Here is a 27,913-nt window from a genome sequence, read left to right as displayed (position 1 = left end):
TTCAAACTACATCTGCTAACTTTGACCATTATTTATTCCAGTTGGATGCATTCTTCTGGTGTCTCCTTTTTATTTTGGGGGGTTTTGTTGGGGGTTTTTTATGTTTTTTGTTTTGTTTACTTTCCTTTTGATATGTCTTCAGGTTGTAGGTGCTTCTTCTAATTCAGTAAAATAAACACCACATTTTTTTCTGTGTCTTTTTATAATACAACTACTGTACAAGGCAGTATTAGCAGTTCAATCTCCAAGTTGTTTCAGGGTTGTTGTTTTTTTTAAGTTAACACATCTCATGAGGATGCAACAGAAGTTTCAGATTTATTGATGGAACACTAATGGTCTTCACAACCCTTTTAAGCCCCCAAAAAAAATTATTTTAGAAAAAGTGAATATTGATTATATTGCTGGAGTGACTCCATGAGGGAATAAAAGCACAGTAAAATGCAGATCAAACTATATATCCTGAACTCCTAATGCATTGGGAGGTGGCTGTGCAATTAATGCATGTGTAAGTCAAGACATGTCAGGTGATTTTACAGCCTAGGTGAAATCCCAGCCCTTCTAGCTAGAACAAAACATGACATCATTTTATATTGCTTCAACGAGATGTGTGTCAATACAAATAAAATTACTGTTAGCACAAACTTTGAGTAGAATTTTGTCCTATAGGCTGGAGGAACAGGCTGATTTTTATCATAAAAACATAATCTGAAAATAATGTTATTTTTATTCAAATTTATAGTACTGTTCAGCCTAAGCAGAATGAAATTATTTTGAAAGGGTTCTAAAAGCAGCGTTCTACTTTCCATTGGCAAAGGGGCTGGGGAGAGGTTGTAGTTATGATGGCAAGACAGTGCATTACATAAAAAGAACTATTGTTTGGTCACTCATCATGAAGTAGGAGACAATGCCACAAAATTCACCCTGAGGTGGAAAAATAGAAACTTATTCTGAGACAGCACAGAACCGAATAAACCTGCAAACTCCACTTTAGAGGTACTGAAGGGTGATACTCCCTCACAGGCTCAGCAAAGCCCGGCAGAGGCAGTATGGGAGAAGCAGTGCTGTCCAGCAGTGCGAGGACTTCAAAGGGGAAGTGATGGGGAAGAGAAAGTATGCATTTGGGGTTCTGCATTTTCCCTTTAACAAGATAATGTTAGTAATTTTATTAAATAAACACTGACTCAGGTCAACGGTGTTGCAGTTTTAGGATACAAGTTGTTCATACCTGTGGGCATCTTGGAATAGACAGTGAAGAAGTTTTGCTCTAGCTTAGGCTCCTGATAAAAGGGAATTAAATGCAAAGAAGTATAGTGGGAATACATCTGCATGCGGCAGGGTACAAGATCCTCTACACAAACATGGGGAGCACCATGAATGAGGGAGCTGGCAGCAACTTAGTAGTTAAGCAAACCAACACTCAGTTTGAAGTGAGAGGAGCCCACCTTTCCTTCCCAGGAATTCACCGAGGGTGTAGGTGTTCGGAATGGGGCACTGGAGGTTAACATGCAAAAGCAAGTGGGAGGCTGTGAATACCTGTACTGTTACACTTCGGTCTGACACAGAGCCACTCTCCCAACCATCAGTAGTTCCTCTTCAAAGACACGCTTGAATGCAATTGCTCTCTATACTTTGCTTCACATTTCTTATCTCTATCAGAATCATATTTATCTTCCAGGTATCACTCTTCTTCCTTCTACAATTTCTGGCTTTTCGATGTTGTCCCCCATTGCAAGGTACTCCTGGGTACCTCTCTAAACCCTGCAACTACAGTATCAACAGTCACATGATGACTCATGGTCTGTCCCACTTTTCATCCTCCAGTCTGCGTCATAAGGCTGGCTGATTACAGAAGCTGAGCCTTTTGACTTCAGAACCACCAGACTGCATGCAATTATTCTTTTCAAGCATTTCTTAAAAGTGTGTGGAAAATAAGCTGCTTTTTTTAAATTAAAGCTGAGATTTCAACAAATGAGAAGCCATTTTCAGAAAAACTTTATACAAGATAGTCTTTATTCTTACCTCTACTCACAGCCATTACACATTTCCTTTACCAATACTTTCTCCCTCCTTTTTTCAATTCCTTAGGAACCTGACACAGGGTGTTTGTGGAAAACTAAGTACAATAGTTTTTAAAGTCCTTCAAAAACAGCCATGAAATGTCACTGGACCATCAAGGAACAATGGGCAACGAGATAGCGTAACAGGACATCATGGAAATGTTAAATTCTGGTTTTACTTAAAAGAGATTAAATGCAAATCTCCACTGAGGTTCTCATACTACTCGATTGGGCTTGAGTACAATTAATGTTTCAATTATTATCTGAAAGTGCTGTTCCGCAACAGGAACAACAACCTAAAAGCCTACTGCCTCTCAAGGGGCTTTTCTGCCCCACCTTCTCCCTGGCCATGTGCTCCCACTACTTACCTAGTCCTCCACCATGGGAAAATTCAGCTCCCTGAATGGCACAACCACCGGTAGCATCCCATGGGGAAAGAAGGAAAAAAAAAACCCCAAACATTCAGACAAGCATCAGTCTAGCAAAAGGCTGGGACTGGGACCATGTGGAGCAATAGAGGAGAGATGAGACAACATAATGAGCCACAATAGAGCTGAACAGCTGAGACCACCCAGAACATCATTTGCTCTGTGGTTTTTTTTTTTAGCCAGATCAGCTCCTTGCTCTGGTTTGTTGTGTTGCAGAAACAAATGGCTGGGAACAGGAGAGTCAAGGGTCTACAACCATAAATAAACTGAGGCTGAAAAAAAGCAAGCCTCAAATATAACTTTTTCCCAGTCTCAAGGCAAGAATCATCTCTTGCCTCACCCCCAGTCCCAGGTGCGTGCCTGGTGCTGTAACATTACTTTTCATACCTCCTACCACCACTATTCCTGTAAGCACCAAAGTTATGGCTCCATACTCAGGAACAAGCTGCAACAGGAAAGCCAAAAGATTTGCAAATTTATTTGACTTAAATTCTGTTCATTTCACTAGCACCTATTAAACTTCCACAGCAACTGGGTTAAGAGAAGTGTGAAGTCTGGACTGGTTTCCTATGCACATATTTTAAGTTCCTGCAGCACAAATACGTAGTATGTATTCAGTGCACCATGCTGAATTTGATTACACTGTGCCACAGATGCACATTTATGAATAATGCAAGGCTTTAAAAAAAAAATCTAAAAAACAAGGTGTAGGATATTCTTGCGGTGTTTGCTATCTCACTGTAATTCTCTCTAGCGCAATCATTTACTTTCTAGCTTGAAAGGCAGTTGTTTTAAGCAGAGGGATGAAATACAGCCAGAATAGTTAGGATACTTCACCAGGAAAGAAAAACTGAGGGCTACAGACTTGAGGACGGAGCACATCAGGACATCTGAAGACATGCCATGGGTAAAAGGACCTGCTCAAGTAGTCCTCACATCAGTCACTAAACTCTCCCAGATTGACAGGGCTCCTATACATGTGTAGGAGCAGGTGGTCAGGTGCTTGCAATAAGGTTTTTGTCAAAAGCAGAGCTATCCTTGGACAACCATGTGCTTGCTGCTTAAATGCCAGTCATTGTTGATTAGGTACGGATCCCTCTTGCAAGCCTGGGCAGAGAACCCAAGCAGCATCAAAGGATTTTTGTGCTAAGCACAATAGAAACGGTAGTGAAAAAAACAGCCCCTTCCCTAGGCGGCTCACAGTTTTTCATTAAACTGCAAGCAAGCAGGAAGAAAGGAAAGGATGAGAAAGCCAGAATAACAAGTATCTGGATTTAGGGCTTTTAACGTAAACAAAAAACAGCTGTTCTATCCCAGTTTTGTCTGCATGAGGTTTATTTCACTTGACAGGTATCAAAACATAGGTGAAGGGGGGACTGTGACCCTCAGGGGATGTTTCTAGTGGACTATCCCAGGAATCTGTCCAGGTGTCAATGCTATTCAGATACGGTTTCTCTCAATCCACTGTTGGCAAAATTTGGAACAAACAGTCATACAGTTGTAATAACTTAAGACTGAAGGTGGTAACTTTGTTAGGGGAACTTAGTCAAGCCTGATGGTTTAACATGCCCAAACACAGTAACAAAACCTGCTGATTATCTGCTCTGGTTCCACATTTTTCCCAGTGTCATTCCTCTCCTGAACACTATGCACCACATTGCATGCATGACCAATGGAGCAGAGACTCCCATGAAGAACATCAGGCAGAAAGAGAATTATGTATTCCTCCTGCAGACAGCATTAGTGAAGCCATTACTGAAACGCTGCATCCATTTCCATTGTCATCTTCAGAAAGGATGTTTACCACAACATTTTATATGAACAGCACTAGGTACTAAGAAGAAAATTAGCTGTATCCCAGCTGAAACCAGGACAAAACATTACACTGCGGTAGTAATAACTGTAGAGACAATCTCTGCCCGTTTACCTGAGAGAAAATTAAGGGCTGACTTAACTCAAACCTACAGCGGATAGAGAGGTCCTTAACCTAAAAAATGAAGACACTGAGACATCACTGGCTGGGATCTGTTAGACTGCTTCAACTCATGAACGTTTGGAACAACTTAGTGATACAGTGGCTTCTCCATCACTGAACACTTCACATGAAGACATTTTCTTCTTAAAGCCAAGCTAATAGCCAAAAAAAATATTATAAAGCAGAATTTACTGTCATAGAAATGATCACATTAAATAATACCTTTTAGTCCTAATACCTACAAATTACTATTATTTCCATTACAAATTAACTACATTCTTTTGGGCATCATCAGATCCATCATGGAACTTGGATCCCAAGGCAACACACAGATACAGCAAAGCAGCAAGAATGTAAATGTGTAAAACAGTAATTTAGCCCACCAAACGTCTACAGCAGGATAAACACACAACAAAAAGGAAAAGGAAAAAAAAAAAAAAAAAAAAGGGAAAAACCCCAAAGTTTAATTTTCATCCCTGCAAACACTGCCAGGCCACCCCTCTACCTATACATAAAGCCAAAAGATGAGAGGACGGAAAGAGATAAAGCCACAGAAAGACACACATGACATTTAGAAAGCTCTTTTTCACTGTAAACAAACACTTTTCCTTACCCTGGCACTAGGACTTTAAGACTGATCAGGTATGGCACTTCAGTCTAGGACAGACTGCTAATGTATCATTGTTCTAGCATAGAGCTCTGGTTGCTTACTAAAATTTTACCTGCAGCTTTACTTTCCTTTATTTGGGCAGAGGAAGAAAGTTGAAATAATAGGCACAGATACAAGTGCCTTTATGGTGAAGAGGCTTCTGACAGCTGAGGCACTCTGGTCTGGGAGACTCTTCTTCCACTGCACAATTAGCTCACATCAGCTGTAGAAATAGCATGACCCGACAGAAAAGGTTTGCTGCTCTTTTTGTTTCTTCCTCTTGGGGGGAAGGCATAATATAGAATCACAGAACTGCTTAGACTGGAAACTACCTTTAAGATCAAGTCCAACCACTCGTAATAGTAGATTGGCCTGCAGGGAAGAAAACCAGTAGAGCACATTTTGTTGAGCACCTTTTAAGATGGGCTGATTTCAGGGGGAAATGCATATATAGCTACTAAAGACAGGATGAAGCCAGCAAAAGCCAGGAAGCAAGTGTCTGTCGTTCTTACGCGTTGCACGTATTTTAACTGAGTTGGGTAACTTAAATACCTAAGGCATTTTATTTACCATACATCATCATGGTTTTTACCTCATTCTACATTCAAGCTATTATCCTACGGAGATCTGAGTTTTCTTGGTAGGACTGAAAGTGTCATCACATACAAGAGCTTCCTCCAAGCTACTGACACAGTAATTTGCATTTCCCTGTCCAACAACTTGAAACTACCTTCTTATAAAAGTACTTAAGTACTTACTCTTTAAAAGCTTTGCTCATTTCAATCTTAAAAGATTCTTGAGATAATGGGCACTTTTTTTTTTTTCTGAGACTGCCCTGAAATATCTGGCCAAAAATAGCATAACCATTATTAATGCAAACAGCAAGCTTGTTGTTACAAAAGCTTTTATTATGTCCATCTGGGTAAAACCTTCTTTTCTGTTCCTGGAGACAGTCCATCACCACACATCGCCGACAGTCACAGGGCAGTGCCAGCTGTGGCTGAGCGCTGTTCACTTCCCATCTCTGACAGGGCATCTGTTGGGCTCGACTGTCCCTGAGCCCCAGACTTCACAGCGTGCAATGCATAGTTAACACTCCTGCTTTCCATCCAGCTCCACGACCCTGAGAGGGGATTATACAACATCCCATTCACAGTCTTGACTGAAAAGCCATCTATAAAAGAAAGAAGCCATAAAGCAACCAATGTTCTTAAATATTGTAAGTCACCGCAACATCAAACCCTTTAGAACAGCAGGTCTGAAACACGCTTCTTCCTCGGAGCTGCAGAGCAGTGCTTCACAAGCCAGCCTTTGTCAGACACCACAAGCAGTGACAACAGGCATCACCGGTGACAGTGGGTCCTGCTAGTGGCAGCAGCAATAGCTCTGTGCCAGGCCACATACTGTTAATGCTAAATGGTGAGCCACTGCAAAGTGGTATGCTAGAAACTCCAACCTCACAACATCACACTTGGGTGACTGGTAACATTTTCTGTCAGTGCAGACATTCTTCAGATTGACATCACACGCTTCAAAATCAGAATCTGAGCATATCTTTGGAAGGATTCTGCAGATTCCCCTTAGGAATGGAAAAATATAAGAAAGAGGCAGAAGAATGCCATCAAGGACTCAGTGCAAGTAAAGAGTGATTGAGCATTCCCTGCTGAGCAGCTCTCAGTTCACTGCATGGCTCTGCTGTGTCCCAGCAGGATAGGTGACAGAAGGCAGAAAACAAACACCCTATCAAAACAAATCACTGCACTGCATCTGCTTCTTCTTTTGAAGGAGGAACAGAAAGAACCACCAGCATGTGAACCGGTATTAGTCATGTTCCTTACGGCATCACTGCAAAGTGTTAGGAAAAGACCTTGCCAAGCGAACAGCTCAACTCATACTTCAGCTTCTTTACAGTGAACTAAAGCAAAGTGAAATATTCAGTGAGAGGGTTTTAAAACATCTGCATGGAAGGAGGACAATGGACAGAACTCTTCCTAGCTTACAGAATTCCTAGCTCAGGATTGCTTTTAAAAGCAATCAACCAGGGCAATTTAATTATTTCTTCAAATCAGTATCATATGGTTTCTCAAGAATTAATGAATTTGTGGCTGGTTTCATCTTCACATTTTTTAAAGAAATCTTTTAGTAGCATAGTATGAATAAACAACATGAAGCAGCAACCAAAAATAAAAACATCTTGTCCCAAGGGAAAGATGACAAACAATGCAGTCTCAGAAGTGCAACTCTGGAGTGCCAATATATTTATTTTCTCAAACCTGACCTACTGTGTATGAACCTCATTCAGAGCATACATTCTGTCACCAAACAGTATGAAAAACCTTGGAATTTTCATTTAGGCTGTCAAATGGAGGGCAGCTGTAACAGTGATTTTGTCTGAATCATCTCTGCATTCTTTGGGCTCCACTTAATTTATTGTATGCAAAATCTAGTAAGCAGCAGTGTCTTTAAGCCAGAAATTATATTCGTAATATATGATGGGTAACTCACACAGAAAAAGCTGTGTGTTGTTGCTAGAACTCACCCCACCTAGCTTATCCCCTCGCCATTTCTACAGGGACCATTTGCATAACTCTGCATTCCCACCATCTGGCCTGGCCTGGAACTTACTCAATTCCAGGAGATGCTCCAGCTCTTCAGGAGGAACAAACTTCTCCCATTCATGTGTTCCTTCTGGTACAATGCCCATTATTTTTTCTGCAACCACAATTCCCAGGACATAGGACAACTGTGTTTTACTGATTGTAGTAATGAATAAAGAACCTTCGGGCTAATTAAAAGATCAACATGTTCAGTTAGAAGAATATTTAATTTTAAAAAAAAACTGTAAATTTAATCACACTAAAACACATAATTTGCCTATCTACAAGTCCACATGTTGCAAGAATAAGAACTAATTTCATCCCAGGATAGGTATTTACAACTATACCATTTAAACACAATAAAGAATATAATGTTCTAACAGTATGACTCAGTAATCCTCAAAAAGACAACATAATCAAGGTCCTGGGCAGTCTGAAAATCATTTCCTTGCCCAAAAAACATCTAACAAAAGTAATTTATAATGTAACATTGCCCAGAAAATGGATAAATAAAAGGTACTAAGGTGTATCTGTTGTAAAAAGAAACACTTTTTTAATTAAAACCAAAGCAAAATGTGCAATACTGCCTAATTTTTTGAGACTGCTGAATGCCATGCTTGTTTTAGTGATTATGGGTTCGAAAAACAAGGCCAGAAATGAATTCTAAGTACTTAAGAGCCTGTTTGGTAGAAATAAACGATAATTTCTATGGCCCCAGCAGGCTGTAAATTAGTTAAGCATTCCATTCAAATAATCTATATTCCTTCTAATGAGCAGAAAGATAAACCAAGAGATTAATGGAAAGCTGCTGCTTGTATACTGGGCCTACCATCCTTCTTTACAAATGAAGTAATATCAAGAGGAATAAACAATGCTTTATGATCTCCAAGCATAACTATGACCCTTTAAAAGGAATCCAGGAGCACATCTGATGTGATGCTAGAGCTGCAACAGAACCTTGTGTGACAGTAACATCATTACAGTCAGCTTCAATGCAGTCTGAGCCACAGCTGTCCAGCAGCAGCAGCAGCAGCGCCACGTTTTCTCTCACCTGGGTGAATCAGACAACCAGATTTCCTAAGGTCTTGATGCAAAGCAACATTGCAATGCTAGGTAATGCCATTAACACTCTTCTAAGGCAGGGTTGGGGAAATAAACTTCCTCTAACTTTAGTTATTGAAGTAGGGAAGATGTACTTACATCATGGAAGAGAATGGAAGGCACCACCAAAGCATGGTTCAGACTTCAAGGTGGAGAAATGAATGCAGATGTAGGTGTTTTCACATTGCTTCAAATGAAAGCCTTAATAATAAAAGAGAATAAATATTCCCAATAATGACAGCAAAAGCTCTCTTACCTTTAGCACCTGAGAGCAACACTTGATAAACATTTCAAGGTCAGCCACATGCTCCACTACTTCAGAAGCTACAATTACATCAAAGGTTTCCATAGACTCTTCCACAATCTCCTCCAGCGAACTGAACTTGTACTGTATTCTCTTGGCCAGGACCGGATCAAATGACTTGTGCTGCTCTGCTGTTCTAATGTTGTCCTCCAGAGGATCAATTCCGGTAACTGAAGCTCCCAGTCTGCCTAAAGGCTAATAATACAGAGTATAATTTATTCTCTGCATGATAACAATTTACTTAAAGGCATCTGCAACTTTGCAATGTTATACACATGATGCAGAAAACATCCATTGGAGAATAAGACAAACAGTAAATTATGAGCTCTGATCCAGCAGGTTTTTTTAAAATGTTTATTAAAGCAAGGAAAACCTTCGATTTAGAGGAGTTGGTGTTAATTTGCTTAGAAAATCAAATACTGGAATATACACATTTAAATTATCTTTTAGAACAAATTGTTCTGAATCTATTTTGTTACATCAAATAAAGATTTCCTCCATTACTACCCTCCAATAGAGGAAAAACAAAGGGGGAAAACAACACAGCACTCAAAGGGGGGTGAAACAATGCCATATTTAATTTCTGTCATTACTTTCTTCAACATCCACCTGTAATGGTAAATCCTCATATCTTTTTAATGGTTACTTAATATATTATTATCTCTGGGACTTTCAAACTACTGAGAACTAAACACTGATGTTTTCTAGGATAGCATCAGGCTTGGCTGTCACTCAGGTTTCTCCAGTGTCTTCTTACTCATAGGTTAACACCTCACCCATCACCTCTTTTGAAACTGAAACAGGCTGCAGAACATGACCACACGTATATTATTCCAACCTGAAATTCACCAGTTGTTCAGCCTGAGAAGGTGACACAGCACACCAGGTTTGTGTCAGCCTTGTCAGAGAGTGGGCTCTCACAAGGCTACAGGACCTTGCCCAGAATAAAAGACCACACACACAAAAGAACACAGGGAGAGATTCAGGTCCTTTTGTAACACCTAGTTTCAGGTGCTGATGAAGTTCCCAGGGTAACTCAGCCAGATCTGTAATCCTAAATTCACAAACCATCCCTGGTCTACTGATAGGATTGAGCACTGCTCAGACCCTGTGTGGGCAAAGGGTTCCACCACAAGCAGTTACTTCTCAGTCTCAAGTTTGTGCACACTCCTCAGGATGCAGCTGTAACATCAGCCCCTGTACCTGGAAAATCTCTCCTGACAGGGGGGAGGCATGTCTCAGGTGTTTGACATTATTCCATGCTTCTCCTAGTGGTCAAAGAAAAGGTAAGAATTTGCCCCATCCCCAATATAAAAAATTAAGATAAGCAATTCAAAGAAATTAACAAGTTTATAATAGAAAATAGGGTTTTTGGTAACAAGGACTGGCATGATTAAAGCATTTGTGCCTAGTCTCAGAAGTTAAAAAAAAAAAAAAGTGGTGTCATACCATGACTACCCAGAGGAATACTTGAAGACTTTTCCATTGTTCTTCCCCTCTCCATTTCTTTACAATGTTTGAAATCTTATTTTTCTGATGAACCTCAGAATTTTAGTATTTCTCATTACCAGCTCCCTCCTTTTCTGTAAACCACCACCACTATGCTAACAAAATATTCTATGGGGTTTTCAGAATGCACTGCACTCCAAAACATTCAGCAACTAATGTATCACAGAAGAGAAAAGCTCCTACTTGGGAGGATTAGAAATTAAGCAGTGTAATAGTAAAGCAATTCAAATACTTTGCATGCTTTCTAACAAGAGATACTAGAGCACACTGTTTCTTACCTCACTTAGCAGTCCACCACCACAGCCAACATCAAGAATCTTTACTCCAGAAAGTGGGCTTCCCAGATCATAATTACTACTAGTGTTCAACAGAGTATCTCTGAGAGAAAAGGGATGTGATTAAGGGCAAACACACAAGGTGGTTTATAGATGCAGTATCTTAAGTACTGGTAACTGCTTTTCTTTTACAATGTTTTCTGAGGTTATGCAGAAATAGTACATATAAAAAATGCCTGTCTTCAAAACCATACCTAATAAATGGCACTCTGATATCATTCATAGAATGAAGAGCTGAGTATTCTCCTTCTTCATCCCACCACTTATGTGCGAGGTGCTGGAATTTTTTCATTTCCTTTGAATCCACTGATGAGTGTGAAGTGCAGAAAAGTCTCTTTACAGTGAGCCTAAAAAATGAAACCTGAATGTCATGAAATACCACTATTTCATGTCATCTGAAATATGGGAAAAACAAATTCTGCATCAGAAAATGAAAAAAAGGATAAAACTCATGTTCCTTTAGAGACTTCAGTTATACTTGATTAGTAACAAAGATTTTACACAGTTTGTGCAATGTATCTTCCAAAACAGATGGCCACCTACTTCTAATTCTGCAGTAAGTAATTAACAAAAATAAACCACATCAAACATTTAAATTTTTGTGAAACTTAAAAATGACTTCATGTGACACTGCCACAAAGTAAAATTAAACTGTTACAAAAAATGATAGTCCTTGTCATGCAGGATTATTTTAGATACAATACTTACATGCTGCTTTTCATTTCAGGCAGAGTACTACTGGATTTCAGCTGTATTTCATAGCAGTAGTCCTGAAGGGTACCTCTGAGGCCTGTCTGAATAGACAGAGCAGCATGGTCACCTGCATAAATAAAAAGAAAGGCAACCAAATAGAAAACATCACCTTTATGAAAAACCCAGTTTCCTAATGCCACTCTATAGACACTAGTTGATGGTTAGTGACACTAACCATCCAAATCCTTATGCATTTACTCACTATCGTACTTAAGGAGTGCACGGGGAGTAAATAAAAGAGCATGTGCTAGTTCACCACTCCAGTGCTTTGCAGATTACATATGATGACATTTTTCAGAGTCTGAATGAAAAAGAACTTCTTGTGCAGTTGAAATGTTTGTTAGCAAGAATTTCACCGCAATGCTGACTCTGACCACAAGTTGCTCACAGGCGCGCGCACACACACAGAGACACGCGTGCGGTCATCGACACGGCCCCGATTCCTGCTCCATTGCATATCGAAATAAGAAACACAGAGCTGCACGCTCGCTGTGCATGGTATGAGCCGGTGAGGAGACGCAAGTAAGGAAACCTGACGGCCGGTGCGCAGGCAGCCCACGGGCAGCGCCTGGCAGTGCCCCCGCCGCCGCTCTGCCAACGCGCGGCTCGGCCCATGCGTGTGCCTGGGCCGCGGCGACCGACGGCCGGATCTGCAGACACCTCTGGGCCGAGGGCTGCAAGGGGAGCGCGGGGGGAGCGCGTCCCAGGGAGAGCCCTGCCCGGTGGGTGGGAGTCCCCCGGGCCGCCCTGAGGCTGGCTCGGCATCGCCGGCCGGCGGGCGCAACCGCAGGAGCGGAGCGCCGCCGGGCAGGCCGCTCCCGCCAGCGCTGCCGCACGGCCGCTGGGCCGGGGCGCAGGCCGCGGCCGGGACGCCGAGCCCAGGCCGGCCGGCGAGGCCGGGGGACGCCGCCAGAAGCAGCCGTCAGGTCGGAGTCGGTGGAAGGCTGGCTGGGGCCCTGCTGCGAGGGGGCCTGTAAAGCGACGCCCCGTTAGGCCGCCTCAGCCGCGGAGCCGAGGCGGGCCGGCCAGGCCCCGCCGCCCAGGGGCACGGCGCCGCGCCGGGGCCCTCCCACCCGCGCCTGCCTGCTCACCGCCCGCAACCCCCGGCGGCACGGCCGCCGCCCGCCAGCGCCCGAGGGCACGGGTGAAGGCGCGGGCCGCTCCGCCGCCGCCGCCGCCCCACATCGCCGCAGCCGCTGCGCCCCGCTCGCCCCGCCCCCTCCCAGCGCCGGGCGTGCGGCGGCCTCACGGTGCCGGCCGCCGCCGGGGGCCGCGCCGGGAAGGTTGGTTCCGCCCCGCGCCGCGGGCCGGCCTAGCCCGCAGCCCAACGCCGCCTTTTACAATGTTTTCTAAAACCTGTTCGTAGATACCTATAATTATTTTCTACTAACATTTAATGACTATTTATTTTATAAAATGTAAGGGAAGCCGAACAAAACGGTGCTCAGACCGTTGCAAGCGCTTATTCAAGCTTGTTTAAAAAAAATAATCCAGTTTAAGGTGCGGCACAGGCAAAATCCCCGTCCGATTTACCCCTCCCTCCCCAGCAGGAACGCACCGCCGCAGCAGGCTGGGCACCCGGGGGCTGCCGGGCCCCGCCGGCCCCGCCGCTTGGCTGGTGCCCCTCGCTGTGGCCTCGACTGGGAGCTCTGCTGAAAACGAAGACAGCAATGTTATTTTAATTCATGCCCCTTTACACCTACAGGTGGACCTGATCCCTGCACATCTTGGAACAAGAAAACACTCCGGTAGCAGAGGCTTGCAGGGTGACGCCGTGATTGCCTGTCAGCTTTCACACCGTTTATTACCGAGCAGGGCACTGGGCTGGCAGGGCAGGGCCCAAACTGCGGGGCTTCTCGCTCCTGGAGAGGGGAGGCCCAGGAGGGAAGCGGCACCCAACAGCTGGTGCTACACATCTGGGGCACAGACCAGAGCTCTTGGGGCCCCCAAGGTGGCCAGGCTGGAGCCAAACTCCCAAGCCCTTCCTCTTGGGAACCCATCCGAGCCGGTTTGCTGCTGCTGCGGCCTGTTCAGAGGCCGCCGTGTCACAGTTTACAGGCAGAGGCCAGGCTGTGGCCCAGGAGGGACAAGGCTGCAGTCCCCGCTCCCTCGGCCAGGCACTGCTGCCCAGGGCCCCGAACCGAGGCTCGGCTGAAGGACCTGAACCCCTGTGCCCCGGCAAGCAGCTCCCAGTGGTTCAGAGCTGACACGGGGCGCTCTTCTCCCCCTCCTCTTTCCCCTTGGCAGGCTTCCACATTTTCAGATCCCCATGGTGAGCTACATGCTTAAATGGTAAAGAATTAACCCAGTTTTTAAAAAGAACCGTCTTCCGGCACTTCATTGAGCTGCAGGTCTCCTGAGACAGTGCCATGAAAACCAAAGCTGGCTGGCTGGAAGCACTGTGCAGCAAGGCTGGGTGAGCCATGAAAGCAGCAGCCGGCACACACCCAAGCCTTCTGGGCATGACTGCAGCAGCTGGCTTCCCTGCCCCGCCATGGAGATGCAGGTATCCACAGGCAAGAGCCGCAGCCTGCACAAAGACAGGAGCAAGAACGTGCTCAAGGCAGTAGGAGGGTTGGAGTAGCATAACCAGTCATGGTTTGACTCACTCTTCTAACCGATGCCGCTCGCTATTTTATTAACTGACCTTGCTTGATGCTACAACCCTCACTGCTTCAAAACTGCCCATTTACAAGTCTCCCGCAAATATAGTGTAATTCACCTAGTAGTTAAAAGTTTGGAAATTTTATTTTTTTTAATAAAAGCTAAATAAGGACTACTGAAAGGTCTCAAAGCTTGTCTCGGCAGCAATTAAATGTTCAGCAAACCTGTTTGTGTGTGTGCGCACCGCTTCTCTGCTTACCTACTTTCCATCCAGTAAAGTTTATGTAGCAGACTTAGGAGTCATTAGTAACACCTCAGAGCTACTGAAAAAACAGCTCAAAGAAATCCTTTATGCTAAGACACATGGCCTCCTTAAGACACAAAACTAAGCCTTCCTTCAAAGTGTGCTTCTGTATATTACTTAGAAACATCATCTATTACTTTTCATTTATTTAGCAAAACAAATGCAAAATCTGGAGAAAGCAAGCCAATCCTTATATTGCCATCACTTTTATATTTGTGACTTAAAAATTTAGTGACAAATACATGCACACTGGCAAGTATTTTACTTAACAGGATAAGCTGGTTTTAAACTACAGGTGGCCATTTCATTTTTCTGTTACTGAACACAGACTTTAGGAAAACAACAGTTAAAAGCAGCAGCCTAGACTCTAACCTCTCCCACAAGACAGGACCTCAAAGACACAAGTAACAACGAATATCTAAAAAAAAAAAAAAGTTATTATGCCATATTTCATAAAGTGTGTAGCTGTTCAATCTTAAAGTTAGAATATTTTATTCAACCACTCTTTTTTGTCCTATCCATGGCTACAGCCAGCTCCTCTTTTTAGGCAGCGTTAAGAGGTACCTTGGGGTACATATTCACAATGGGTTTGTTCTATTCATCTTCAAAACCATTTGCATGGAAAACATTTTTCACTTGATTCCACACCATCCCTTATTAATTAAAAGAATTTTTTCAAGAGAACTGCCTCTGAATGTCATGTTGCTGCATGACATTCAAAATTGCATGCCTTGCTCTCCTACAGTGCACTGAAATACTTTTGCAGTTTATTGTAAAATGTAAAATACAGCAACAACCCAGTGTAGACTTTTCCAAGATGATACATTCCCATTTCCGTATATATTTGCACGTTCTAATTTAAGATTACTTCCAATGTATGGAATTAAGGACTGGATGTTACTTTAGCCTTTACCATTAAAAACATTCATAATTAGTTACTAAAACACAAGGAAGTCTAATGTATGTGAAGCTGACATGGTACCCATATATTTTTAATTATTGGTGTGCTGAATATACTGTTTAGTAAGATTTCTGAAACAGTTAAATACAGAGATCGTATGCTCTTTTTATTGGCATACAGTCACTACCCATGTAAGTGCATCTGTGTCAAAAAAATAATTTTCATATTTACAGGAAGTGACAGAATTCCAGGTGTTGGCAGAGTATATAGAGTTTTTCATACACAATCTTTTGTTATTATTAGACAAAGAATATAAAATCTGAACTGAAAAATCAAATTAAATGCATCATGGAAACTGTATTCCTCAATAGCTTTTCTTAAACTTAGTTCTACTTTCTTTCCCTAAAAAGTCATCCCTCTAAGACAGCTGAACTCTTCTGCTACCTGTTTTTCAAAAAAATTCCTCACTTTACCAAGAGCCAATAGTGTACTGAGATTGGTTCAATACAGTTATTTATATCCATACACATGCAAGTTAAAGTTTATGTTGCAAATTATGCCTTATTTTGCTCACAGGTATGACTACTTACTCTGGGTAAGGACTTACCTGGTGAGGCAGTTATGCTATTTATAACTGATTAACTAATTAGTTATCTGTAACACTGCTTTCATAAACATGCATGTATTCACCAGCCATTAGCTTGCTTAATAAACATGGAGTTTAAAATGTGATTCTTTGCATGGAAGCAGTTTATCCCTGCATCTAATTTATGAAAAAAAAAAGTAAAATTACACTGGCAAAAATGCTGTATATATGAATTCTAATTTTACTTAAATGGATTAATCTGTTCATGAAGACATTCTTTGCAAGTTGCCTGTACTAGTACGTTTTTTTCTTAGAAGATACAGCCATCAAACAGATCTTACTTTGATGTTAAGCCTTTTATCTTTTTCACAACTGGTATCATACCAGACCTTCTAGGCACAGATCTCCAATCTTTGCCTGAATTAATGTTCTTCTGTAATAGTCACTGGCCTAGGGGTGTATACTGCTCTTTTGTTGTTGTTTTTTAACTAATACTATTTCACACTCATGTTACTAACAGCAGTAGTTCATTTCCAGAAGAAGGAGGTAATCGGTGACCTCTTCCACTTTATGGTGATAGTAACAACAAAAATTTTGTTACATCACTGTCTAACAGTGTATTAGCTTTACAGGAATCACAATTCTCATAACACTAACAAAAATCCCAGCTTTAATGTTTACTACACATTTAATGCATGTGCCAAAATGTAAAGTTAATCTATTGTCAGTTTTCATGTGTGTACTGAGTGCCATTTGTAAGTATATTCCATAAAAACATCTAAAATATTGAGTCTTGTTCCTGTAATATACCTGAACATCCAGAAAGTTCTCTCTTAAAACTGGGTGAGGAATATAGTTCCAGAGCTTAACACTGTCACACAAGATCAGTTAGTTGCACATATTCCTAATGGGGTTCAGTCTGTTTAAGTATAGCTAGTATTACAGTGACCCATATTTTACACACACAGCATATATTACTTGCTAGTCCAAATAAAAAAATATTAAAAATCTATTACATATATCTAAAGAAAAAGTAAGGTGTCTTTGCTTTGTTCTTCCACACACACCCCTCACTTCATCTCATCATGTTCACGGATTACATATATTGACAAGTGTTTTACGTTAAAATCTTTTTCAAGTACTTTTAAAAATTTGCTATACCAAAAAAAGCTGCCTTTTTCTTTTTTTTAAAAAAAAGTACTTTCTACAATTTAACACAAAATTCAGGTGCAAGAATTTTAAACAAAAAAAATGAACTAAAGAGCTTTATTGACATCACAGTACATTCAATAGTAATTTTAAGAACATTACAGCTGAAAGAGAATGGCCTGTTTTATATTCTTAATAAGCACTACCGTTCTTGAAAAAATGTAATACAAAGAAACCCTATTAGGTATTTAATTCTGAGCAGCATTTGGAAAAAATACACCTATTTACAGATTAAAAAAAGGATTCTGGTTTCACCTACATAGCCACAATGTGCCTCTATAATGAGACAAGCCTTTTATAACTCATGGAATTTTTAAATGTCATAGCACTGGTGCCATAAATTCCTCAGCGTTTACGACGAAGAGGAGTCATTGATCTGAAAAATAAAGGAAAAGGGGGGAAAAAGTTAATGGGGAAAAAAGAGAAGACCCCCAAACCCACACACACTTTAGGCTTAGTAATTAATAGTTTTTAAAGATTTTTCCAAAGTTACTTTTGCCTAAGACAAAAAAATTAATAAATACCATACTTTATTAAAAAAATTCATATGTCGTACACATGAAGATGAATATCAAAAAATAATAAAAAAAAAAGTCAGACAAAATACTTAAAAAGTATACTACCTTGATCGTGACTTAGACTTGTGTTTGCGGCTTGCCTTCTTACCAGACCTTTGAGATTTCTCCATGGAGCATGACCGAATATGCTTCGATTTCTTAGCCTTCTTTTCTTTACTGCTTCCTGGTGATTCAGAACTACTCCTTGCACTAGATTCGGAGCCTGACCGTTTTTTGCTATCTTTGGTAGTAATTTTTTTGCTTTCTTGTCTGGAATCCTGTCTTATTATTTTCACACATATGGAATCACTGCGAGAGAAAGTTCTTTCGCTGTCTCTTTTTCTCTTTAATCTACTGTCGTCATGATTGCCAGCCTTACTTTCTTTTTCCTCTTTTTTGGGCTTCTCTTTTCTTTTTTCCTGATCTCTCTCCCTTTCTCTGTTTTTTTTTCTGTCTTTATCTACACCTCCGCCCTGCTCCTTCTTCCTTTCTTGATCTTTACCCTCACTTTTATGTTTGTGCCTATTTCCAGTAGGGCTTCTACGCTGGTCTTCAGTTTTACGCCTATCCCTGCTTCTGCTGCGGCTTGCACGGTTAGCTCGCCTGTCTCTTGAACGGCTACTACTTCTACGTCTATCCCAGCTTCTCTCTCTCGAAGGACTCCGGTTTCTTCGCCTCTCCCCTCTTTCAGCACTGTGATTTCTACTAGATCGTCTCCTTTCCCTCATTTTCTCCCTGCTCCTACTCCTCTCTCTCCTATTTCTGTGGGAGTAACTCCTGCTTCTACTGCGCCTAACTTTATGTGAAGGCGTCCTACTGCGACTGTGTCTCTTCTTCCTTTTAGGAGAGGAAGAACGCGAAGAGCTGCGACTACTACCTGAGCTAGTGCTATAGGATGAACTAGATACAGTGCTGCTGCTGCTACTGCTTCTGCTATTGCTGCTAGTGCTACCACTGCTAGAGCTTCTTGACCCACTCCTTCCTAGCCTCTCTTTACCCTCTTTTTTGAGTTCTGCATCAAGTATGATTGAATTTGGAGATCTTTTCTTTTCATGACCTGTATCTGCTTCAATTTCTTTTGCCTCCTGTGATGCTGAGTTACTGTTTTGTTCTTTGTTGATAAATTCATTCATCTCTTTTGAAACTTTTTCATTTTGTAGCTTTTCTTCTAGGAAAAAAAAAGTATACAAAAGGAAAACGCAATTAATTTGGAGTAATATGCCAACAATTTCCATCTTGTTACTTTTGGCAAAACCAAATTTTCAAGTACCTTTTGTAATACTTGTAATTAATACACGGCCTGCCATCATAACAACCACCTACCAAACAACTTGTTTTTTTCTTTTTTTATAATTCTGGAAAATTTGTCCTCCAGGTTTAGAAAAAGTATACAGCCCAGACACTTTTAGAAGTCCTTGATGTTATTTCATCTTTCAGTGGTTTAAGACAAATTTCTCAAATATCCTGGAGCACCAGAATACCGGAATTCATCTACACACATACTTTTTTCCTCCTGCACCCTTTCCACACACCTAATTCTCCCCTTCTCCTTCCTACAACACTCCTTTAGCAGTACCTACGCTTCCTGCCTGCCTTCCAGCCCTGTTCATCCAGGTCTGAGTAATCGCTGGCCGGTCTGAAGAAGTTGTATTTCCCACACAGTGCATGGGGGGCTTCTCACCCTCAGAATAATGTTGACTGACTCTGTATGTTTTGTAGGCCTCATTACCCAAAAAATTCTTAAGAGTAGTACCTTCTGCTGTAGTGACACATTTGGTTTTTGTAAGGAAATACTGGGTTTATGGCATTTTTCAAAGATAACTTAGATTAGCCCTAAATGCTAAACAGCACAAGCAATTCACATTTTTCCTTCTTTTTAACAGGTTTTATAGCAAACTAATTCCAAGCAAGTGAGGAGTAGTATAAAAAAGAGACTCATAGATAGTTCTTTGCTTAACACTCAGCTCAGAAGTTAAGACCACAGCATTTAATAGAGATAGCTGGTGAAGCTCTTAACAAAACAAAAAGTCGATGTCAGTTGAGAGTATACGTAAGCTTGGTAGTCAGCAAATACTACAAACATGGTAAGAAGACAACAGAAGACATAAAATACATTTCTTTAAAGTAACATAATGAGTATCAGGCCAAGATTTTCATACAGCAAAATAAAGCACCAGAGTATTTTCCAGAGGTTTCCAAATTTCTTAAAGTTCTACTTATTTCTATTCAACCTAGGATCCTTTGCATCACTGGCCAAGTTCATCTCCCCTTCCCATTTTAAATTGAACCCAGAAAAACTAACTGACATACAATATTTTTAGTCAAAAAATGGCCTTTTGATGTGGGTCATCAGTTTCTGAATTAACTTAGGGAATAAAACTGCATCCAGAAATAACACAGTGATCCAAATGGCAACTGATGGTCAAATCTAACCCAGAAAATCGTTCCATCTGGTCCCTAAGTTATTAGGTAATACAGGCAGAAGCCAGTGTATGTTAGAAGATGCTGTATTGTATGTTAGTAGTTTTCTGCCTTTCCTAAACACTACTGCAAATGAGACCCCACGTTTAGTATTCTTTGGTATTTTGCATGTATAGAATCAGCTTCTTTACTCCAGATTTGTATTTCTGTAAATAGCCCCACGGAGATGTCCCCAGATGGACATCTGGCTTCTTGCACTAGGAAGACAGAGATCATAGGCCACCATTCAGTCACTCCCCATACGGCCATCCTTGTATGTATAAATCTTAAAATACTCAGGAGTATTAGGGGAACCAAAAGTTTAGCTAGTTCAGCCTTTCGTTAAGGGATCCATATGTCTTATTTCTAAGCTTTTGAAATAAAAAGGAGGAAATCATCCTTTTAATCAATCCATCTTAAAATAAGAAAATAGTATGCTATTGTAATAGTACTTCCTTTCTCCTCCAGCTTATGAACTTAGATCCCAACTTCTCACCATTGTATTCATCTGTTGATCTAGACTGCCCTTCAGCAGTGCAAGGTGACTTGACTGTTATACCCTTTTGACCTATATTACTGCTACAAAAGGACAAGCCTTACCTGGTATGAAGAAGCAGAAGTAAATCACAGATCTATTTTTGGTTTTTTAAAATCAAGCCTGCCACCTTCTCAGAGGCTAAGTGTGAACTGACTGTGTTCAGTAATCTTTTCCCAGTGTTAGATATAAAAACCCAGTTATGAAGATGCAGCGTATGGAAACAAACCTAAACTAAAACTGAGAACAGTGAGTTCAAAGAAACTGCAGCCTCTCACTGTACATTCTGAAAGGTGCACTGCTCAAGATTACATAACAGAAAAGCAAGTTTTTCAGATGACATGAAATAAGCTTCATATACTTAAAAGTATACAACTCCAAGGAATCAGGTTTATATAAACGGCAGTCTGGTGCAGAAAGGTGAGAGCCCTCAGTCACAGCTGAGATACTAGTAATTTATAAAAAATTATTACACACAAACATGCATTTTTATAAAGCAATACTATTATTTATACAGTACAATATCTACAGCATATAGATATGTATGTGCCATGTCTGCTTTTTTAACACTGAAATAGAACAGTTTATGGAAAACACTACAGGGATTTTGTTCTTATTAGGAAAAAAAAGCAGCAAACCCCATTTTGATCAAGTAGCTCAAACATCTTTTTTTTGTTAAAACTTTTAATTAAAAGTACATTATTTCTCAATTTGGCTTCATATTTTGTGGCTTAAAATGCATTTTCTCTCCCACCAATTTACATATACTAAGTAGTAAACTCCATATACAGCAGCACAGTAAGAAGATATGATTTACCTTCTAGCTGTTTTTCTAGTAGTAGTTGCTGTTCTCTCTCTTTTCTCCAAAATGCTTCCTGTTTTTGCCTGATTCTGTGTCGTAATTCCTCATCATCAGTATCAGATGATTCAGAGCCTCTGTCACTCCTCTCATCTTCACTGTCTCCTGATCCATAACCACCCAGTCCACCTGCGTGCATAAAGTCCAGTCTATCACGAGGAAAGATTAAGCTTTGTTCTTAATATTTCTGTAGGGCAAAGAGGAGAATAACACTGCCCTTCCTTCACTTCCTCTTCTCTGAAGAAGTCACTTTATTCTGGTAATTGCCAATGTTGTTTGGACGGTGTGATCAAGGCCCCCCATATCTGCAATGACACTCACTGTCTGCTTCTATTCCTTCTGGAACAGGTCGTCTATTTTCGGCAAGCAACCATTGTGATCACAGTACTTTTTCCATTGTATGGAAGGGCCAAAAAGCTCCCTGTGGAGATCGTTAACAGTGCCTGCCTCTGTATCAGCAACGGACAGAAAATTCCTGGGACCTTTCCCAGAAGACATCTCTGAATTGACTTCAGCCGCTTCCGTAGTCCAAGGCTACAGAACTTCTGAATGCCATATCAGTTTTTCTATATTGATTTAGAAAACACTGCACTTTGACAGGTACGGAGATGTAACAGAAATGGGCTTTCTTCTCCCCTAGAAATATCAATAACTACTGGACTGATAAGAAAGATAAAGTCAATTTAAACACCTGACATGGAGATATTTTACTTTCTTTCAGTCTGCGATTCTTAGGATCTTTATTGAGTTAGTTTTAAAACATGTCAATACTTGTGATGATAACATTCCATTTAATCCATTGGAATTCCACGTAACAAACACGTAACTGATCACTGACTACTGTATTATGCTTTAGATGATAAAAAGCATATTGGGAAAAATCTTTCGCTGTTGTGTCTCAAACTGGAATTTCAACCTTTTTCCTGTGTTCTTTCTGGTAATATATGATATGAGAGCCTCTGTGCTTATGTAGCTTTGCAATAAAATAATAATTCTAAACATTATACTTTTATTTATAGACTTCCATGTTACTCTTCTATCAACTTTCCCTTCTTGTTTGTATGGATCAAAATAGTAGAAAAATATAACACAGTACTCCTCTCTCTGAAGACTGCAGTATGCTTCTGAAACAGTCATGCTTTGAAAAGTAAATTTATCTAAAGTTTTTATGTATTTTCAAAATTAGGGCAAGACTGTCATACACTAACTCACACTAACCAGTCCTTTACTCCAAAACCTATCCCACTTATATCAGTAGTATCACCTGTGGAACAAACAAAGGTGCTGATAATGATAAAGTTATTGGAAAGTGACCCAAACTCCTGGGCAATTAAGATCTAGTTTCAAAATGCAATTTCTAAAAATGCAAGGCAAGAGTGAAACTCCCCCTTTAAGCCCTCTCAAAAATAAGGAACATACTTACCGAGTCCAGTGAGGGAAGCCAGTGCACTGGACTGTGCCAGCTGTTTTGCAGGAGCTTTGTATCACATCAACAACAGGAACAACATGTTAACACAAATAGCCACGATTTCATAGTCATGAGTCTATGGTATTGTTAAATCTACTACTATTGCTGTTCTTTGGAGGGAGAGAAGAAACATTAAAAACGCATCATCCATTTAAAACCACTTCTAGATTCTCTGACCACGAAGATTTAGAATTTAACTGCAAATTAACAGTGAACAGAAAAAAAACCTATATTCTCATAAATCACTTTCCAAGTTACAGCATCTGCACATAATTTTCCAAGTTTCAGTAGTTACATATTTAGATTAACTCAGTTATGTTAAAAAAAAATCTGTTAAGTACGTACAATACATGTTAATAGTGAAAGCAAATAATTACTAATTGAGGACTCAAAGTTCATCTCTTTTCACTGCTGAATAGCTAAGAACTTGAGATAAAGATGACAGCATTAAGAAACAGCTACAACTCAAGAGCCATTGACACACAAGTACCGTTTTAACTAAAATGAATTGTATGAGAGAAATGGAACAACTGAAGTAACTCACAATACACTGCACAGGACAACAGTACATGATTACTGGATTTTAACTCTACCAAGCTGGATGCATTATATTGTAATTGTTCTTGGGGAATAACTATGGAGTTTAAATGTTCTAGAGACATGCAAATATAGAATATTCACAGAAGAAACAAAACAAAACAAAAAAAGAACCCGCATACCTTTAGTTGCTTTACGGTGAACATCTTTGGCCACATAATAAATTTCTTCATTTGTGACATCTAAGAGAATCTCTGTCAGCAGCGTTTTTGTCAGCATCATCTGAAGAAAATTGTACATACAAGTAAAGGCCAAAACCTCTTTAATAAATGCTGCATTCAAATTACATCCATGGAGGTTCATTTCTTCTGATGGCTATGAAAGTGCTCTCCAGAACATTTTATTTAGTGACTTCTTTCAACAAACATGGCTTCAAACAAACATTAAGTCTGAAACTGTTTAAATTTGACCTGATTTCAAAACTTTCAAAAGAGTTGATATTTTGACTGTGAACTGTAACCATGTGTATTAGACACAGCTATACAGGACACTGATCCCAATGTCCAAGATGATATAACAAATGAGTGTGTAAATCAGAAATGTACTTAGACTGATCCCATTTATTCTTCCAAAAAAATAAAGAGCACGTTTCTGTCTGATATGCTGTCTCACTGACCCCAATCCTGCAAAAATCATCAGAAGTTACTTATATAGGGTATTATAATTATGTATTTACTACAAAAATAGAAATGTTGGTAGCTAGTCCTCCAAGCTGCTCAGTCTGGCCATGTGCTTTACAAAAATATATTCACAGAACTTTTTAGAATTCAGGGTCTTCAATAACAAGGTTTCAGTTGTATAAGTAACATACAACTGTGATTTTAAAGTACAAGGTTTCTGCAGACACAGTGAAATTGTTGCTAGTCTTTAGGACTTAGGTTTCTAGCACTTGCTTGCAAGAATAAACTTCTTAAATTCCCTTTCACAGGAACTGAGGTTGAAGCATAGATTTCAGATGGCTGCATTTAAGCACTGTAAGTTTTCAGAAATTTGACAAGTAATGTAAAGATTACAGTCATTACAATCTTTTACTATTGTGCTAAATATGAGTTATATAATCTGTATCCTTGTCTATATGAGAAAGACAGCATTATAAAGAGACATGCAACTATAACTTTGCTTTACTGTATGATGTGTAATATACCTCTATTGACTGTATCAGGCAGAGGAGAAGTGTTTTACTTCACTATGTCCCAAAAATATGAGCAAATACTTAGCTAGAACCGAAAGAGAGAATACCAAAATACTTAGTGAGAACTACATTATTAATACCATTTGATACTCCTTTTCTTCTTCTGTCATTTCTGGTTCACTCTGCTCCTCTTGGGGAGCCGGGGATGGACTCCTACTGATTTTCCCAACGCTTACAGCTTCTGTGTTTTCAGCATCTTCATCTTCCTCATCACTGTCCTACAAGAACAGCATCATATATTTCAGGAAACACTTAGGTGTCAAGCTCATTAGATGTCAAGGTATTTATGGTAGTCAACTCGATTTACTTTGTACTGGAATCTGTAGTACAGTTACCATAAAACCCTTTCTTTTCTCCCCTCCTAATAAACATGCAGGTACCCCTCTACCCACACAAGATAGGAAAATACATAGTTGTCAGTTCACTGCCAGACAGGTACTTAGAACTGCAAACAAATGAGATAACTGCTAAAGTGAAGACAGCGCAAGGTTTCCTAATGGGCTCAATTTAGCAAATACAGGCATCCGAATTTGTTCAGCTACTGATTTAGGATTCAAACCTTCAAAGATCATGCACATTCCCTAATTGCAGAAAAGAAAAAAACCCAATTTCATCACTGCTTCTTTGCTACCACAGATCAGATAATATACTTTTACCTCTCAGACATTAATTTCAAAACACCAAGTAAGTATCAACAAAGCAGTAGCTTAACCTTACATTAAGCAACAGAAACAAAGAGATAACCAGGAATAAATAGCCTCTCTTTCGAAGAGACCAAAACAAGTTGATACCTTCACAGAAATACAAACCTGAGCAAAAGCAAACCCTTCTACTTACAAATTTACTTTTCTGAGGTAACCGTGGGCCATCCCCTTCTTCAGCCTCCTCACTTTCCTTTTTTTCTTTTTTAGACATCTGTGAACGTTGCTGTTCCATCCTCTCTTTTTCCAATTTTTTCTGTTTTTCTCGTTCCATCTTTTCCAGGCCCTCACGAATCCAGGCAGGCAAAGTTCTACGCTTCACAGCATCTACATAAGCAAAGTTTATAATTTTGTAAGAAGAAAAAACCTTCTCCAAAAAAGATTTAAAAAAAAAAAACATAAAAAAGAAGCAAACACTCTACCCCAATCCAAATAAGCCATACATCTGATTGTGGGGAGAAAAACATTTATAATGGTTTTTCTTTCCCTTCTTTTTTACTTTATATATTAGAAGAGAACAATTAAAAAAAAATCTTCAAATTTTGCAATTGTTTTTATGTTTTTTCATTAAGGAGTGGTTAACATGTACCAATCTGTGGAGGCTCCTGCTTCACAGGCATCGCAATAGGTGAACGCTGTCTGTCTCTGAATGAGGGTCTTTCCCTTCGATTTTGAGGAGGTGCAGGAGGTGCTGGTGGACCTGGTGGCCCTGGTGGTCCTGGCTGCCAATAAGGTGGATGAAATCCACCTTGAGGTGGACCAAAAGCAGCCCCATGCTGAAAGAGTAATGCAGTTTATTTTTCTTCACATGGTAACACTAAATACAGCATGTGCGCAAGTCGGTCTACAGAAATCCATGCAAGTAGGAATCCACAATTTCTAAGCTACTGAGATCTCTCAATTTTTTTTTCCGTGGTCCCCAAGAAACAATTTTCCTTAAATATTTAATGACTAAACTTAGATTTAAGCAGGGATACTAATGAAGCTGAAATGGCTTCAGCCAATCTCCTTTCACATTGTGCTAAACATTAATTTCTATAATCATCACCTATCTCCAGCAGTTCCCTGCCAGCTTATCATCAGCGCATGCAGTTAAATGAACACTATACAAAATGAAGGTTTAAAAGTCTAGCTATGTTATCAGTCTTTCCTTTTAACTACAACATGAGGATAAAAATGAAAAGTTCAAGCTTTTATTAAGAAGTAATTTTGCACTGTGCACCTTCCAGAAATTACTCACAGATGTTATTAGTACTTTTACTAGTAAATAAACTATTAAATGCATAAATATGTAAGTTTATTACAGACTCTGGGTTCTGAGCAAGCTGTATGCAATCCAGAAGTCAGAAGTCTTGAGGCATACATGAGGGGTTTTTTGTTTTAATACTTGCTGCTCAGAAATACCTAATGAAACTATTTAAGAGTGTTTAGGAAGAAAGCTATGGCATCAAATACTTTTTTTTTATATTCTATTGACTACTTAAGTCACTAGTGCTAACAGCACTCTTCCACTACAATTTCAGGTCAAGCATCCCTCTGTTATTCACTGCAAAACAAGTTTTCCGTAGCATTTAGAGAAATTAATTTTAAGAGTTGATCCCACAACAGTAAATAAAGTAATTATACACTAGTGTATTTGAAAATTGGTTCACTTCCTAACAATACTGCTGATCAAGAGAATTTAATAACAGAGAAAACTAGGCCAGAACATAGAAACACATTTCTGCATGTCTTCCCTCAGGTTTGTTTATGAACAGGAGGTAGGTGTTTTAAAAGGTATAGTTTGTCATTTATATCAAGAGTTTTGAAGAAAAATATTAAAAACAGGGGGAAGATCCCAAACTTTTTTGTGTTTAAAGATTTGTGCAATGCTCCCTGCTATTATTAGTGCTAAAACCACCTACAGATTTATTATGCTATGCAATTTATATGCTAGAATGAAGAAAAAAAATTATGTGAATTTTTTAGAAATACCATTGTTTATTTGAAGAATCACAGTAGATAGATATGGAAAAGATCAATGGATCATCCAGTCTATCTCCCTGTAAACACAGGACCGTTCCCTATGGTACATTATCTAGTGTATTTAAGTATATTTCTGAACTTCTTTTTTTCCTCCTTTTTTTTTTTTTATATAAACACAAGACTACATAATGTTAAGTTATATACTGGAACACAGTGATTCATTTTAATATTGCAGACAACAGCCATTTCTAATTACTAGTATAGAAA

The 27,913-nt window shown here is 39.9% G+C and overlaps 2 protein-coding genes and 2 long non-coding RNA genes across 6 annotated transcripts in view; 2 read left to right on the top strand and 2 right to left on the bottom strand.

Annotated features, from left to right (window-relative positions):
- Nucleotides 1-809: 809 nt before the first annotated feature.
- LOC121089765 lies at nucleotides 810-4,402 on the top strand. Its single transcript, XR_005828344.1, has 2 exons — nucleotides 810-3,571; nucleotides 3,611-4,402. It is a non-coding gene; the product is annotated as an uncharacterized LOC121089765 (long non-coding RNA).
- A 1,594-nt stretch (nucleotides 4,403-5,996) lies between these two features.
- On the bottom strand, nucleotides 5,997-12,931 carry COQ3 (coenzyme Q3, methyltransferase). Of its 2 annotated transcripts, none has more exons than XM_040597257.1 (7): nucleotides 12,800-12,931; nucleotides 11,664-11,775; nucleotides 11,150-11,302; nucleotides 10,899-10,998; nucleotides 9,064-9,306; nucleotides 7,735-7,894; nucleotides 5,997-6,283 (listed from the first exon to the last, which is right to left on the bottom strand). In XM_040597257.1, exons 1-7 carry the CDS (start codon nucleotides 12,891-12,893, stop codon nucleotides 6,087-6,089), a joined length of 1,059 nt encoding a protein of 352 aa, XP_040453191.1. In that variant the 5' UTR covers nucleotides 12,894-12,931; the 3' UTR covers nucleotides 5,997-6,086. The 2 variants fall into 2 exon arrangements, with proteins under 2 accessions (XP_040453191.1, XP_040453192.1); XM_040597258.1 differs by lacking the exon at nucleotides 12,800-12,931 and adding an exon at nucleotides 11,911-12,166.
- LOC121089764 lies at nucleotides 12,145-17,094 on the top strand. Its single transcript, XR_005828343.1, has 2 exons — nucleotides 12,145-12,230; nucleotides 13,414-17,094. It is a non-coding gene; the product is annotated as an uncharacterized LOC121089764 (long non-coding RNA).
- A 261-nt stretch (nucleotides 17,095-17,355) lies between these two features.
- PNISR (PNN interacting serine and arginine rich protein) overlaps nucleotides 17,356-27,913 on the bottom strand; it is a 28,499-nt gene continuing 17,941 nt past the window's right edge. The window contains exons 5-12 of one of the 2 annotated variants that reach the window (XM_040597241.1): nucleotides 26,271-26,457; nucleotides 25,818-26,008; nucleotides 25,061-25,198; nucleotides 23,911-24,010; nucleotides 23,147-23,200; nucleotides 21,682-21,852; nucleotides 17,936-19,037; nucleotides 17,356-17,688 (exon numbers count right to left, since the gene is read on the bottom strand). In XM_040597241.1, coding sequence (XP_040453175.1) covers nucleotides 17,658-17,688; nucleotides 17,936-19,037; nucleotides 21,682-21,852; nucleotides 23,147-23,200; nucleotides 23,911-24,010; nucleotides 25,061-25,198; nucleotides 25,818-26,008; nucleotides 26,271-26,457 — 1,974 coding nt within the window. In that variant the 3' untranslated portion in view covers nucleotides 17,356-17,657. The remainder of the gene's footprint in view (nucleotides 17,689-17,935; nucleotides 19,038-21,681; nucleotides 21,853-23,146; nucleotides 23,201-23,910; nucleotides 24,011-25,060; nucleotides 25,199-25,817; nucleotides 26,009-26,270; nucleotides 26,458-27,913) is intronic. The other variant, XM_040597242.1, reaches the window with a different exon arrangement.

The sequence above is a fragment of the Falco naumanni genome, chromosome 6, assembly GCF_017639655.2.
Source record: "Falco naumanni isolate bFalNau1 chromosome 6, bFalNau1.pat, whole genome shotgun sequence".
NCBI classification, from domain to species: Eukaryota; Metazoa; Chordata; class Aves; order Falconiformes; family Falconidae; genus Falco; species Falco naumanni.
This window is presented reverse-complemented; position numbering and strand designations above follow the sequence as displayed.